Source organism: Rhipicephalus microplus, chromosome X, assembly GCF_043290135.1.
Source record: "Rhipicephalus microplus isolate Deutch F79 chromosome X, USDA_Rmic, whole genome shotgun sequence".
Classification (NCBI taxonomy): domain Eukaryota; kingdom Metazoa; phylum Arthropoda; class Arachnida; order Ixodida; family Ixodidae; genus Rhipicephalus; species Rhipicephalus microplus.
The window spans coordinates 195,575,052-195,589,895 of record NC_134710.1 but is presented as its reverse complement, the minus strand read 5'-3'; the positions used below and the strand labels follow the sequence as shown (position 1 = coordinate 195,589,895).

The 14,844-nt window shown below is 46.7% G+C and overlaps 1 protein-coding gene across 8 annotated transcripts in view; it reads left to right on the top strand.

Annotated features, from left to right (window-relative positions):
- Positions 1-14,844, top strand: part of vir (VIR_N domain-containing protein) — a 431,173-nt gene that overhangs the window by 31,391 nt on the left and 384,938 nt on the right. For 7 of the 8 annotated variants that reach the window (XR_012887826.1, XM_075881178.1, XM_075881177.1 and 4 more), the window contains one exon: positions 12,575-12,687. Coding sequence is in view for 7 of the 8 variants with exons in the window: in XM_075881178.1 (XP_075737293.1) it covers positions 12,575-12,687 (113 nt within the window). In the remaining variant the exon portion in view is untranslated. Of the gene's footprint in view, positions 1-5,074; positions 5,231-12,574; positions 12,688-14,844 lie in introns of those variants that run through there. The other variant, XM_075881181.1, reaches the window with a different exon arrangement.

Sequence of the window (14,844 nt, the reverse complement as noted above, 5' to 3'; positions counted from 1 at the left end):
TGCCATGCTCCCTGAGAAATCCCATTCCTATAATTGAATCTTTGCAGCACTCTGGGAGAACGATGAAAGTCGCGACGAAAGAGGAATCTCCTATGCTGATTCTTGCTGTGCATCTTTTTGTAGGGAGCAGCAATTGTCCACCCGCTGTTCTTATATGTGGTCCTGTCAATGGAGTTTTTACTTTTCTAAGGTGATCGGCCAGCTTGTGACTTATTATGGAAAAATCAGCACCCGTATCGACTAAGGCCGTCACTTGCTCTCCATCAATAATTACATTGAGGTCGGCGCTCACCATTTCGTCGTTGTTGATATTCGTCGGCGTCGAGTTGTTCTGTAGCGGCAGTACTGGGAAATTTTTATCGTCTTGTTGTCGGGCTGCGACCTTACCCCGAGAGGTCGCCGCCTTTAGTTTCCTTGGTAAGGGCTGGGCGACCTTGTTCCCCGAAGGTCAGCAAAAGTACGTCGATTCGGTGACTATGTCTGAGCAGGGGACAGAGAGCGTGACCTGTGGGCGGAGTTGGGCTGGCGATTGGGAAGCGACTCGTGATAGGGAGTCCACGTTGTTGGAGGTCCTCGAAAACCAGGGTCGTCATAGCGAACAATGTAGTCGGCGTTGGCACGACGACTGTTATACCCTGGCCGAGACGGGCGAAGCGATGTGTCGCGGTACCAACAATAGCGAGCTATATGGCCGGCACCACCACAATTGAAGCAGGGAGGGCGCCGATCGACAGTGCACCAAGCGTCCGTTCTGCGAAGTTGTTGGCGTCCCATGTCCTCTTGGGGTGGTGAGTAAGGCACGGCAAGTGGTGGCTGGTGGCATGAAGACATCGGAGGCATGGGCCGATGTCTGAAAGCCTCCTGCAAAAGTTGCGACGAAGGTGCGGCTGTAGGTGGCTGGTAGTATGACGTAATAAGTGGGACAGGTGTTGGACGGCAGACAGTGTCGGCGTAACTCATTTGATGCTGATTGGGACCGAGATCAGCTGCTGAAAAAGTGTTCCTAAGTTCGTCACGAACGATTGCGGCAACGGTGGTCACTGGTGTATCCACTGGAGAAGCCCAAAGCTTCTGAATTTCTTCTCGGACAATATCTCTGATCAGGTCATGTAGGGAGCCCTGATTGTCCAGAGTTGCTGAAGCGGCGTTCATTGGGGTGGTAGTGGACGAGCGATCATAATGCCTCGATCTTTGGTGCAGATCACGTTTGATGGCAGTGGCTTCTCTTATAAAATCGGCCATGGTAGTTGGGGCATTGCACACAAGTCCGGTGAATAGTTGTTCCTTCACGCCGCGCATATATAGGTAGCGCAACTTCTTTTCCTCGACAAATTTAGATCAGCCCGACGACATAGGCACGTCACCTCTTCAGCAAACATTGCCACAGTTTTGTTAGGTTTCTAAAGTCTTAACTCGAGCAACTGCAGAGCCAGCCCAAGACGATCGACGCTAACAAAAGTGTCCATCTGCTGCTGACGAAACTCATCCCTAATCGATATACGGCCTTCTCGATTTTCAAGTCACGTGTGAGCGCTGTCATCGAGAGTGAAGTACGTGCGGGCGAGTTTCTGTTGAGCATTCCACTGGTTGATGTCGGCAATGCGTTCGTAATGCTCAAGCCAGTCTTCAACATCTTCATGTGGGGCACCACTGAAGCGATCAGGTACAAGTGGCTGGAGAACTTTTAACTGGGCTGGATTGGAAACGGGGCTGCCTGGTATCCCTCGAACAATCTGTGGCTGGCTGGCGGAGGCCATTGGCGGAGGTACGAAATGCCTAATAGAATGTTCGTCCAAGGAGGTCAGCTCAGGAGAGAGGCCTAGCAACCGCCGACTGAAGCGGTGCACATGGTGTCGTAACATGGTGGCTGCGTGTCGGGACTTGATGAGCAGCTCCCAGATCGGGTGTAGAGCATCGGCAGGCTTGCAGTCCAGCACCTCCACCAGTGTCGCGGTTCAACGTAAGCAGATCACCGAGACGTTGAGTCCGAGAACCAACGTTTGTGTGTTTTACGCAGGAGCCAAGAGCAAGAGTCATAAACAAAAGCACGTCGTCTTCTTCAGTCTCCCTCTTTACGAGACTGTTGGCGCGTACACCGTCTTCGTTCTCTATTTCGAGCGCGGTAATATGTTCTTCTTACATCTTTTACATTCCTTTTTTATCGCGTAACACGCTAGGCGGGGAGTCCTTGTAGCGTAGTGCTAGTGGCGGTCAGCCGGATAAAGAAAAAGATGACAAGTGCCGGTGGCTCATGGCGCGAGATGCTTTGAATGTTCGTGTGCTTCCCGCTGGCTGGACGCCACGGCCGTCGCTCTACTTCGGCACTCCCCGAGTCGTCCTTTCATTAAACCAGCGACGATGGCACGTCTACGTCAGACGCCGTCACGTCGCTACAACAGCAATCTCGAAGCTAAAGTGATTCTTTTGTGTACCGAAAGCGCTTGATGTAGACACCAACATATATAGAACCTGTTCAGTTTGAAAACTCGACGGTGTTGCGCTGCTGTCGCAAGAGGCTTCCGCCAGTGCAGCAACGTGCGCCGGATCGTGTGTTTGGCTGCGGTTACACTGTGTCCGTGTGTTACAGTACGCGCACTGAAGAGATTCTTGCTGTGGTATTCTATGTAGCGTGAATGTTTGTTCGTCTCCAATGCTGACTGGTGTACTTATATGCACAAGCGGCTATAACACAAGTGCCGCGACACTTCTGGGCTCCACGCGATCTGGCTCTCCGTGCTGCCTGGGATCGCGCTATTCCCCGTCTTTCAAAAGGCTTTCAGATAAATTACGTACGAGTCTGTGATGTGCATTTTTATGCCGAGGACACCTTGAAAACCCACAGCAACGTTGTCGATGGGAAAATGTCGAAAACGCTCGCGGTAATAATTGCACCCGCCGCGGTGCTTTAGTGGCCATAAGATACTCGGCTGCTGACCCGCAGGTCGCGGGATCGAATCCAAGCTATGGTGCCGGCATTTTCGATGGAGGTGAAAATGCTGTAGGCCCGTACGTATGCTCAGTTTTGGGTGCACGATAAGGAACCCCTGGTGGTCGAAATTTCCGGAGCCCTCCACTACGGCGTCTCTCATAATCATATGGTGGTTTTGGGACGTTAAACCCCACATATCAATCAATTAAAGTGTTAGTTTGCCATCTGCAAGTTGGGGTAGCATTGACAGCTCTGATAAAAGGGAGTTTTAGAATAGCGTGTGCCCTGCTGCGACACTGTAGCCTCGAAACCAGCGCTTGCGGGCCACATGCGGGCCGGCATCACCGCACGCAATTTCGAATTTTCTGCGTGCGGTCCGCGAACGCCGACTCGCGTTACGACGCATGCGCCGTAGCAGCGACCGCACAGCAAGGGCTCGCGGTGCGCTATTCTAAAACTCCCTAAAAACTGTCGTTTTGGGGCCTTTTGAGCAATAAACGCTGAAGCGCTCACACTATCACCACACGCACTGAACGTGTGCCCAGGCTGCGAAAGATTATGCGCAGGAAAGCAACTGCTCTGAAGTACGTAGTAAAACTCAACCTTCTGCCCACTCCCCCTGTTCCCTTGAGCAGAGCTCTCTCAGCTGCGTAGCGGCTGTTGCTGTAGAAAGGAGTGGAAGGTTGGTTGCTTGGCGTCCGTCTTGTCTTATCGTGGCTGCGCTGCTTGTAAAGGATGGAGACCAGTGCCTCTCGATACATTGCAACAACTCGACTTTATGTACAGGAACTTAAGTACATATTTACAAGACACTTTCACCGTTGGAACCGTTGCACGTGCGTTGCCTCAGCATAGCCGATAGTGCAGAGCACTCTTTGCTGCGACCAGAACGACCGTGAGGACTCGGGAGCCAGGTTTTAATCACTCGCTTGCCCCTCCCGATTCTCCTCACGGCCAAACAAAGGAATTCAGTCCGTTTATTAGACTGACTAAACATTTGTTGCCGTCCTCTCCTCTGGCTCTCCTATTCAAGCACTCGACCGCTTGGTCGGAGAGAGAGAGACGAAAGGACCGGCCTGCACACTATGCTCCGCGAACTGTGCGAACGCACACAATGGTGGCGCCGTTCGGCTGCGGGCCTCCTGCCATTACCGCGAGATGACTACGCTGTCCAGCATGACAGCCATCCCGGGGACTCTAATCCTGATGGATGGGTGTCTATACACACCGTCCTCACGTCACCCGCCGGCAATCCACTGGCCGGGGAGCATTTAGCTGGTTGTTAAGAGCGGCGACCGACCGCGGTCTTCTTACCAGAACTACGCCGGGATTATCGTCTCCCGGTTCTTTGGGAAGCGCGCTTTTTGGCTACCAAGAAGACTCACCCCACTTGGCCTGAGACGCCAGACCTTACATACGTGTTAACCCATAGTTTATCAGCTGCATACTTCGCTCGCATGCATGTGAACCTCGAGACCTCAATGAGCGAGCGAAAAAATTCGGTTGCGACATGGCTTCGTCGCTATCGAAATGTGCGCATGCATAACTTAGTCATGTGCTTGCGAGGGTTAATTTCAGCGAACGCGCAGCACCGCATAGCCAATCTGCACAACAACGTTAGCGATGTTACCTAATCTTCTTGGCGTTTTGGACACTTCACACAAATTATAATAATAATGATCACCGAGTGCCTAAGCGCAACATAGAACACCACATAACGGGCTTTCAGACATTCCTGAAAATGTATTAAACCTCCACGATTACTAAACGAGAAAAAAAAAAACTTGTCGTTCTCATCATTACGTTTCCAAGCAATTCAATTATTGCGTGGAGGGCAACTGCACACGCCACGTTCGCTGCACGCTTCGTCGTCTGCTACGAGAAGCTTGTTCTGCTGGACCACGGTGTGCTGGACGGAAAGTAGTTTTGCGTCGCTTTCTATGTATAACGGAGGCAGAAAGTTTGTCAGCTGAAATATATTGCATAAATTCAGTCAATATAAGATAAATAAGAATAACGTCACAATTTATAGATAGCTGTACACATAATTTACTTCATAAAGTACATAATAATTATGACTTTCATACGAAACTAGGGTTGCTGTAAAACTACCCACGATTCTGGCGCCTCTCCTGGTCAATGTTTGTAAGCTATTTTCAAAATATACAAAATGGACGATATCGTGCGTTGATAGATTTGGTGCGGTACTTTTGAGTTTTTTTGCCCCCACCGGCTGAAGACAGAATGTCTGACGCTTGCGAACTTCTATTTTTTGACACATTTTCACACGAAAGCAATGACGTAAGTATTGCATCAATGATTCACTTTATTCTTATTATTCGGAGGCAGCGTCTCTTGCGTGTGTTCTGTAAGGTATCGATTGATATAACTGCTAATGCTTGTAAATCAGCGTTTTCACCGCAATGTTTTTCTTTTTTGGGGTACCCCATACATTTTCTTCGATTAAATTTTTAGCGATCGTTCGGAATTTTCGCAGAATTCAAGAACAATCGAAACCTAAAAGAAGCGTACGATTTGAAATTCTTTAGCACGATACCGTAGACGCAAGTTACACTTTCGATCGTGGTTGGATATCTCGATCGAAATGAGCTTTCTCGGCAGCTTGTGCAAAGCAGTCAACCGTGATAAATAAATTTTATTTCAACCCGACTCATGGCGTTCTAAAGTGCCCTGTGTGACCAGTGGATGGCCATGTTGACAAGCTTAAATGTTTGCATCGCCTAATGATGGCAGCAGACCGCATGCATGTTGGCGTCAAGTATTGATTGAATTCGGCGCAACATTAGCGACACGGAATTTACAGGAATTTGTGTGTTGCGAACTGTTCGCGGAAGCCCAAAGCGTTATTTGGGTTGATGCACGAATATGAAAGTAATTTTTAGTGAGCCGCTTGATTCACTCAGTTCGTGTCTGCAAAGCGCGTGCCTCTTTTTCTGCACATTGCTGGGTTCATGGAACGTCTATTCAGCTGTTGCATGTTCCAGCTTGTACATGCATTATATCCAGATTAAATTGTGTTACAAGTAAGAGCTTTATTGCACTGTGCCAACACGGAATTAGAATCTTTCCTATGAACGAGATATTCTTGACTTGGACGCCTTCACATGATTTCAGTTAAATCATTTTACAGATTTTTCATGGGGGTCTTGCAAGCTCTTGACTAATACTATTTACATTTCAACTGGTATTGTATATCGCAACAGAGCATGTAAGTGTGATTAAAACATAATTGTGGACAAATCAGGTTACTCAGCTTTGCAATGCCATTGATTGTGCTAGTGCAGAGTTGCTGATTTTCTTAACGTTGTACTGTTAGGGAGCTTTCACGAATGGCGGCGACGCTATGCACTATGGGTTGGCAGCCATTTTTTTTTGTCAGAGGCGGCCAGGGAGTGCAGCAGCTCAGTCACGCTTGCGAACGTTGGCGTAGCTTGCAGCATGATCGAGTATTGTGCAGGATGTCTATGTCGCTGGTGGAGTACGCTGCAACGATGTACTAAGAAGCGGTGCGAAGAAGAGGCGAGAATTTTTTGAGTGGGCCCATTCACACTTCGTGCGGGCGACTGTGTAAGCGACACAACAGCTCCGATCTTCACGAATTTCATGTTCTAAGAACGAGTTTTATTACGCGGGAGCAGTTGAAGTCGAGAAAGGCCTTCGAGGGCCACAACTTTGTGACATGTGACTGGGCGTGGGAGCCTTAGATAAAGAAAGTCGGCGTCGACATTGTGACCGTCATGACGTCATCACTCAAGCAAGACGTGTTAAACTGAGGAGCGATCTCATGCATGTACGCCGTATTCCACATAGAATAACAGCGCAGTGAGAGGCGAGCAGGCTGTCGACGTGGGGTTCGTTAACGCACTGGGAGGAGTTAACGTAAAGGAGCACTGACATCAAATTCACTCATGTAAACATTTTTGCGCCAACGAGTAGCTATGGAACCCGTAGTAGCAATTCGTGACCTAAAACGCATCTGAGGTACGAATGAATATCTGTAATATTAATTAATATATCTGCAACGAACATGGTTCAAAATGGGTCGAAAGCCCGCCAAATTGTAGTGCTGTCAGCGCTACCTCACGGCCAGGTTGAGGCCGCTGCACAGCTGAGGCTGCTTCCACAAAAAATGGTCACGTCACGCACACTGGCATTTCGTCTGCTAGGAGCACACGTGCAGTCAGTCCAGCTGTGTCTCTGATGATGTAGACTAAAGCCCTCCATGCATTTTTCACTGGCTAAGCTAGTAGCGCCTACTCGTTCTTCCCCTCTCCCTTTAGCCCCAGCCTCGAGAAGGGGCCTCGTACTGCCAGTGAAACCCAACATGTTCACCAACACAGGATTTGTCCTGTAGCAGCTCGGCGCAAAGTGAAGCGAGCAAATGCGGCTGTTCATCACAGGCGTCCAGTCCCTCTGTCTATTGGCCCGTACAAAATCATTCCACTGGCTGCGTTGAGGTTCGTGACTTCGAAAAGCAGGAAACACCACGCAACTTCCGCTTTTTTTCTTGCCTCGATGTGCAGGTTCTCACTGCGCAGCGTTTCCCCGACATTCTGGCACGTATTATCACTCTGAATGATTGTACCCACGCTGTGAAGCACACATCAAATTAGTCGATGCGATACGATGAATCGCACGCATGCTTCAACACAGGAGAGCCGTTAGTGAGAGCTTGGCCAGGAGACGACTCCAAGCACACTCAGATCGTCGACGTCATTGTTACTAGTGTATCGCCACTCAGGAAGGTATTTGTGGAATGTATCACACCGAACACGTAGCACTAGTGTCGATGTTGCAGGGCAGTCCACTTTCCGTTTTTAGATGCGGAGCATCTTATACTCGCGCCTTGTAGTGCACCGTCCGCACCGCTTCTCGAACATTCGACAGCTGACGCGCGCGCATGCGCCGTCGCGCCGTCGCCCACTCTTCCACCATCTGTGCATCTCTTCCTCCTCTACACACCGCGCGTGCTTCACTCCTCCACCATCTGTGCACCCTTCCTCTTCTACACACCGCGTTCGACATCTACAATTCTCCTGATTCTCCAGTGGACGCGCATGTGGCGTCGCGCTTCGAGAACATTCAACAGCTGACAGTGCATACGCCGTCGAGCTGTATATATACTCAAGGTCGGCGCTCGCTTGCTCAGTTGCCGCTCGTCGGTTGGTTTGTACGGCGCGTCGACGTCCAAGGTCGCGGTGAAATGAATTCCAACGAATCCACAAACACAATGATCGACGTCCCTTCGACCAGCGCCGCCCTTTCGCATACGTGTGTACGTGTTCACTCATTTAACACCCCCTCCTACAACCACGTTAACCAATTTAGCCATCGACCCAAGTAAGTCGCAATTTAACACCCCGTTAACCAATTATATGCTCCGCATCCTCCTCAGTGTTCCCCCGAGGGAAGCTGCGGGCAATTTTTTTCTCCTTAGCTTTTCTACACTGTTTGACATCGAATTAAAAGAACCTAGACGGAAACAAACATTAGCATCTACAGTAAAAAAAAAATAATTTGCGTGTCTTACTTGAGTGATGATGATAACGGTGTTGGCGGTGACTTTCTTCATCCAAGGCTCACACAGCCATTCGTCACGAAGTTGTGGCCCTCGAGGACGCCTTTCTCGACTTAAACTGCTCCCGGGTAATCAAACTTGTACTCATAAAGAGAAATTCGTGAATATCGGAGCTGTCAACACGCACCTACAAGTCTACATAACTTACACGTGGGTGACTGTGGACTGTGTAGTCACCCGCGCGAAGCGTGAATGGCTCCACTCAGCAAACTCTTGTCTCTTCTTCATACCGCGCTCGAGGTCTTTTTGGCACAGCATTGCGGCATAGTCTTCCAGTGATGCTGACATCGTGCGCGGCACTCCTCGGAATGAAATTTGCGCCACGCTCTCACTCGACCACACCTGCAAGCTACGACACTGCTCGCAAACAGGACTGCACTGTCGCACTCACCGACCGCCTCTGACAAAGAAACGGCTGCCTACCCAGAGTGCATAGCGTTGTCGCCGTTTGTGCAAGCTCCCTATACCACCATGAGCACGTCCGTGGGGAATCTCCTGATGCTGCTTTATAATTTGTGGGCGCATGTGACAAACTAGTACTTTCTTTTAAGTTGCTACTGTTCTTTGATACTACGAAATAGACAGAGAATTAGATCAGACACCACAAGATTTTACCTCGCCCTTTGCCTCTGTTATTCTGCAATACTGTCATTTCATCATGAAACCATACCAACTAGCCCAAATGTCAACCTTGCTTAGTCGAAGCAGTTTTATGATTATTGAAGAGTACCCGCCAGCTTGTATAAGTCTTGCTATAGGCAAAGCAGGTATGAATGTTGCACTCTGCTCTGCTAGGCAACATCTAAAAAAAATTTTTTTGTTTCATTTATTTTAAATAATCTTTTATATTGACTATTAATTACTGGTCTTTCAACCATTGCGGTACACACAGCTGTCCTGTGACTTTAAAATATTTGTGTTCTTTTTTTTTTTTGTATCCAGCCAAATCTGACGCAGAGCTGTGTTATTGCTGTAATCGTATGGTCCGAGAAACCGGTTGCTTTTAAGCCTACGCAAATAAAATGGAAGGCTTGAATCTCAATGCTTTTTACTTAAAGGGGCCCTAAAACAGTTTTTTCGCGTTTTGTTTTTGCTAAGACCATTACTGGAGCAAATAATCGACACCATGGTTCACTCGAAACACCTTTTATCAAAGGAGCCACGAATAATAAATAGCTACCCTCCTGCTTCACCTAACATTTCTTTTCAGTGCTTAGGACTAAGCTCCGCCTTCAAGGGGCTATATGTCGCGATGTGACGTGAGAGAATGCTTGCGTGACATCGTGTTGCCTACTTCCGATAAGTTGAAGCCAGTGCAGTAGCCACCAGTGGGTCAGACGTTGGGGCGTCGGTTCAGCTGATTGCATCGAGTTAATACACCGACTCTCTAAGAAAAGCTGGGCAGCGAGACTTCTAACCACAAAAATTTTGACATCACATTACTTTGAAGATGAGCCAAAATTAACGCTATACAATGCTCACAATTCACCTTTAAAGCTTTGTAATAAATTACAATTTATGCAGAGAGCTTAAATCATTCTAAATGATCTTAGGACTTGCTCTATCGACCAAAGGTATTTGCACAAAATCATCAAAACTGTTTTAAGGCCCCTCAAAGAACTTGATGTATCATTAGAATGTTCACTGTATACAACTTGTTGTACTTTATTAATATTATTTTGATAGTAAGCATTCATACAGTGATCCTGATCACTGCTATCACCCATTACCATCTCAGTATCTGATCTCTTTCTTGAAAAAAATAAACTGGATGCATGTTTGTGTATAGCTGCTGTGCTTTTAATGTATTGCTAATGCATGTTTTTGGATATTTGGATAGTCTTCATTGTTTCAGATGGTTAAGTTAATGGATTAAAGTTAATGACAGAGTACACTTCTCTTCTCATTTTATTGTGGCTACATCGTTTTCCACATGCACATGCATTTTTATTTATTTAATTAAATGTGACTGGTTTAAAATAGTTTTGTGTTTGATTTCTATGTAACAGTACATGTAGAATCATACTTCAAATCAGTGAATCAATGAAAAACTTGGAAGGATGTGTTAAGACTGTTTTGATAGTGTAGAGTCTTGAAGCTGGTCTAGTGCGTAGTTGTGGATACCTGTCAGATATAAAGAAAAGAAGAATTATCAGAACAAACACATTTAATACTTCGGCAAAATGTCTCTGAGTGTAAATACAGGCAACATGTCATTAAATTTATTCGCATAACACTGTTGTGTGACATATGCAAGTACCAAACATCAAGAAAGACAGAATAGCTGGCAAAATCTTGCATGTTGTCTTGCTCAGCCAAGTAATATTTTTCATGTGTTATTTTAAGCTCCTATTGTCCTCAAAGATCAACTGCCATGAAATATTGGTGTGTCCGAATTCATTATGAGTGAGTAGTACAAACTACTCAAGTAAGTTTGACAAGGCCATAGAGCTTGTAAAGGTTTAGTTCATTGTTAGCACCCTTCAAACTGCGTCTACGTAGACTATGTGTGCAGCTTGTTGTTGTCGCTATGACCTAGGTCTAGGCACACTGCTGCCTTTATACTTTAGACATCTCACCTTGGCATTGGAGTGAAAGCTATGGAGGCGGGGCTTCTGCATATTCGTGTTGCTGCCCCAGTAGTCTGGCAGCTTACAGCTAATTTCCAGTTTTGGTTTTGCTTGCTCGCAGCATTAGCAGGTTTATAAAAGCATATACATGAAAAATCTATATGGGAAAAAGAAGTTTTGTTTGTTCAGTGTATATTTCAGTTGATATCGTATTTTAAGTACATGTTTCTTGAACTAAATGGCGAGTTTTTTGCCACACATGGATTAACCAATGTCAGGGATGCCATCTTTACTTTAAATAACAGGCGTACAGAAAACATGGGGCTGTTTAAGAAATAAAGAAATGAAGGTAAAGTAAACAATAATTTTATATTATATACAGCTTCTCGATATTATTGTAATCTCATAATAAATAGTTTTTTTGGAGCAAGGTAAATTATAGTTATTCAATTTATCATAATTTATTCTCTCGAGGGCTTTTTGTATTGCAAAAACCAGTTCTGACTGTCCATTTTACTCAATCTCGGTAAGTAAAATGTATATATTTATGTGGCAAGAATACATCACTTGGGTGAAGATCAGTAATAGTAGTTATACAAGCTTTATCAGAATCATTCATATCATTATCCCGTGAGATGTAATCAGTGAATCATGATGGAAGTGTTGCTTCTTTAAAAGTTGGTTTGCAGGTCACGTTGATCGTAACATTAATTGCAGACCACAATAATGTGCAGTCATGACAGTCCTCCTCACTAAACCGACATTTCAGTCCCTGCATGTTACTAAAATATTAAGGACTTGAGAGTTTTCATACTAGAAGGACACTCATGCATATGTGCATGTAAACATACAAACAGTCATGCAGGAATATTTGAATAGTCAGTGCTTTTTTTTTATATGGAGCATAACACTGCCCCATAAACTGAGCACCTCCTTGTATGTGACAAGACACTCATAAGACATAAGACACTCATACTATTGTATTCTTGTCTTAGTGCTCCCATTTTATTATAACCTGTTCAGTAATGAATTATGATGTTCTGTCAGAAACGTGTCAAATTGTGGCATAATTCCAAGGCACTCAGTATTACATTGCAAGTAAAAAAATGAAGGAAAGCGTTGTTCTGACTGATTTTCTGAATTGGAACTTTTGACAGTTGAGATGCATGTTATGTTAACTCTCACGCTTTTTCTGAGCACACAGCATTTTCTTAATGATGAGCATTTGACTGTAGGAAAATGTTCACATTCAATATTAAAAATTACAGCTAGAATGCATGCTTTGTATACTGCCCTATATGTTTCTCTTTTAAAAGACTGCAGTATGGTACCTCAAATCAGTTTTCTGACTTTCTTTGAGTCAGCAGTGTATCTAAGCTGGTGCATCATCATGGCATCATATTGGGCTAAAATAAGTAATTTTTAAACTCTTGGCATTATTTATGTGAATGTGGTGTTTTATTTTATGTCTTGCAGGAGACAAACTTGGATTTGGTTCAGTTTCCAAGGCCTGTCTACATTCATGAAATTCGGATTATTCCATTGGGAACAAGAGTGCAGGCTGACTTTCCTGGAGGCCATCGGCTGGGGTGAGCTTCATATGAAGACTATAATGTCTACATTATATTTATGTTTATAAGCTGAAAAAACAGAAAAAAAAAACAGTCACTCAATACATCAGGCCCACTTATGTGTATGCAGGTAATTGGTTTTTGTTTCTGCAGAATTGTCTCTTGACATCTGGCCTGGTTTTACTTGTGTGCTTTGTGAAATAGCTCATTTCAGGGATGATATTGTTACGGGAAGAAGACTGACTCAGAGGGGTAGTGACCGATGTATTTACAGCCGGTTAGGCAAGTAGCGCCAGCCACACAGATTAGCTCGTGCCAGTCTATCTGTTTTGTCTTCTTCAGCTCCATGCACTGGCACGTAGCATGACCCCCGGCGGCGGAGGCACCGTCCCGGTGCTTCAAAGGTCGTTATCTGACACATTATTGTAGGGCTTGATCCGCGAGACGTGTACGATATCACTGGGCTGCATAGTAGATGATGATGGACAGATGGGGCTGATCTCGTAGGGGACAGGTGTTACTTGACGCAATATACGGTAGGGTCCCGTGTAATGAGGCAGAAGTTTTTCGGATAGGCCCAGCCGACGATGAAGGGACCAGAGTAAAACGAGGGTACCGGGAGCGACATGTACGTCTCTATGTTCCGCATCGTACCGACGGCATTGGTTGGTTTGCGACGCCATCAGCCGAGCGCGAGCGAGCTGACGGGCATGATCGGCTCGCGCAATCGCGTCGCGGGCATACTCGCTGGTGGACGAGGTGTGAGCTGGGATGACTGTGTCCAGTGGTAAAGTCGGCTCTCTTCCGTACAATAAGTAGAACGGCGAAAAGCCCGCTGTGTCGTGACGGGATGAATTATACGCGAAAGTTGCGTAGGGTAAGGCAAGGTCCCAGTCTCGGTGGTCGGGCGACATGTATATAGCGAGCATATTTGTTAAAGTGTGGTTAAATCATTCCGTGAGGCGTTTGTTTGAGGGTGGTAAGCGGTTGTCAGTGTGTGTTGCGTGGAACAAGAACGCAGAATGTCGGCGATGACTTGGGATAGAAATGTACGGCCACGGTCTGTGAGAAGCTGTCTCGGAGCACCGTGAATCAATATAACGTCCCGTAAAAAGAAGTCAGCGACGTCGGTTGCACAGCTGGTCGGTAGAGCTCGCGTAATAGCATAGCGTGTAGCGTAGTCTGTAATAACGACTATCCATTTGTTTCCCAATGTTGATGTGGGAAAAGGACCAAGCAGGTCTAACCCAACATGGTAAAATGGTTCCGCGGGTATGTCAATTGGTTGAAGATGGCCAGCGGGTAGCAGCGACGGTATTTTACGACGTTGGCATAGGTCACACGTGGCAACGTATCGGCGTACCGAACGAGCAAGGCCTAGCCAGAAAAAACGGCGCCAGATGCGCTCGTACGTGCGGGATACGCCAAGGTGTCCAGCCATGGGAGCGTCGTGAAGTTCGGTGAGAACATAGCGGCGCAAATGCTTAGGCACAACAATAAGAAGGTCGGGCCCGTCTGGTCGGAAATTGCGACGGTATAGCACTCCCTTTTGAATGACAAAGTAGCGGACGAAGCATCATTTGTGGAGGATTCCATACGGCTGATGATGTCAAGCAGCTCTGGATCACGCTTCTGTTCTTCCCCAATATTAAAGAAGTCGGACATTGACAAGGTAGAGTTCTTCGTGGGCTCGTCAATGTCCTCAGGATCGTCGACAGGGTACCGGGAGAGGCAATCGGCATCACGGTGTAGGTGGCCAGATTTGTAGACCACCGAATAGGAAAACTCTTGCAGGCGCAAAGCCCAGCGACCAAGGCGGCCATGGATCTTTCAGAGAGTTGAGCCAGCAGAGTGCGTGGTGGTCGGTAACTACCGAAAATGGGCGTCCGTATAGATAAGGTCGAAATTTCGCCACCGCCCTTACAAGAGCCAAGCACTCACGCTCTGTTATCGAATAGTTACGTTCAAGGGCGGATAGGAGGCGGCTGGCATGTGCAATAACGCAATCATGGCCATGTTGTTTCTGAGCCAGCACTGCACCAATGCCATGCCCACTTGCATCTGTATGGATTTCCGTAGGAGCAGCAGGATTGAAGTGTGCCAGAATCGGAGGGGTAGTGAGAAGAGCGACGAGAGTCGAGAACGCAGAAGCCTCTTTGGAGCCCCATGAAAACG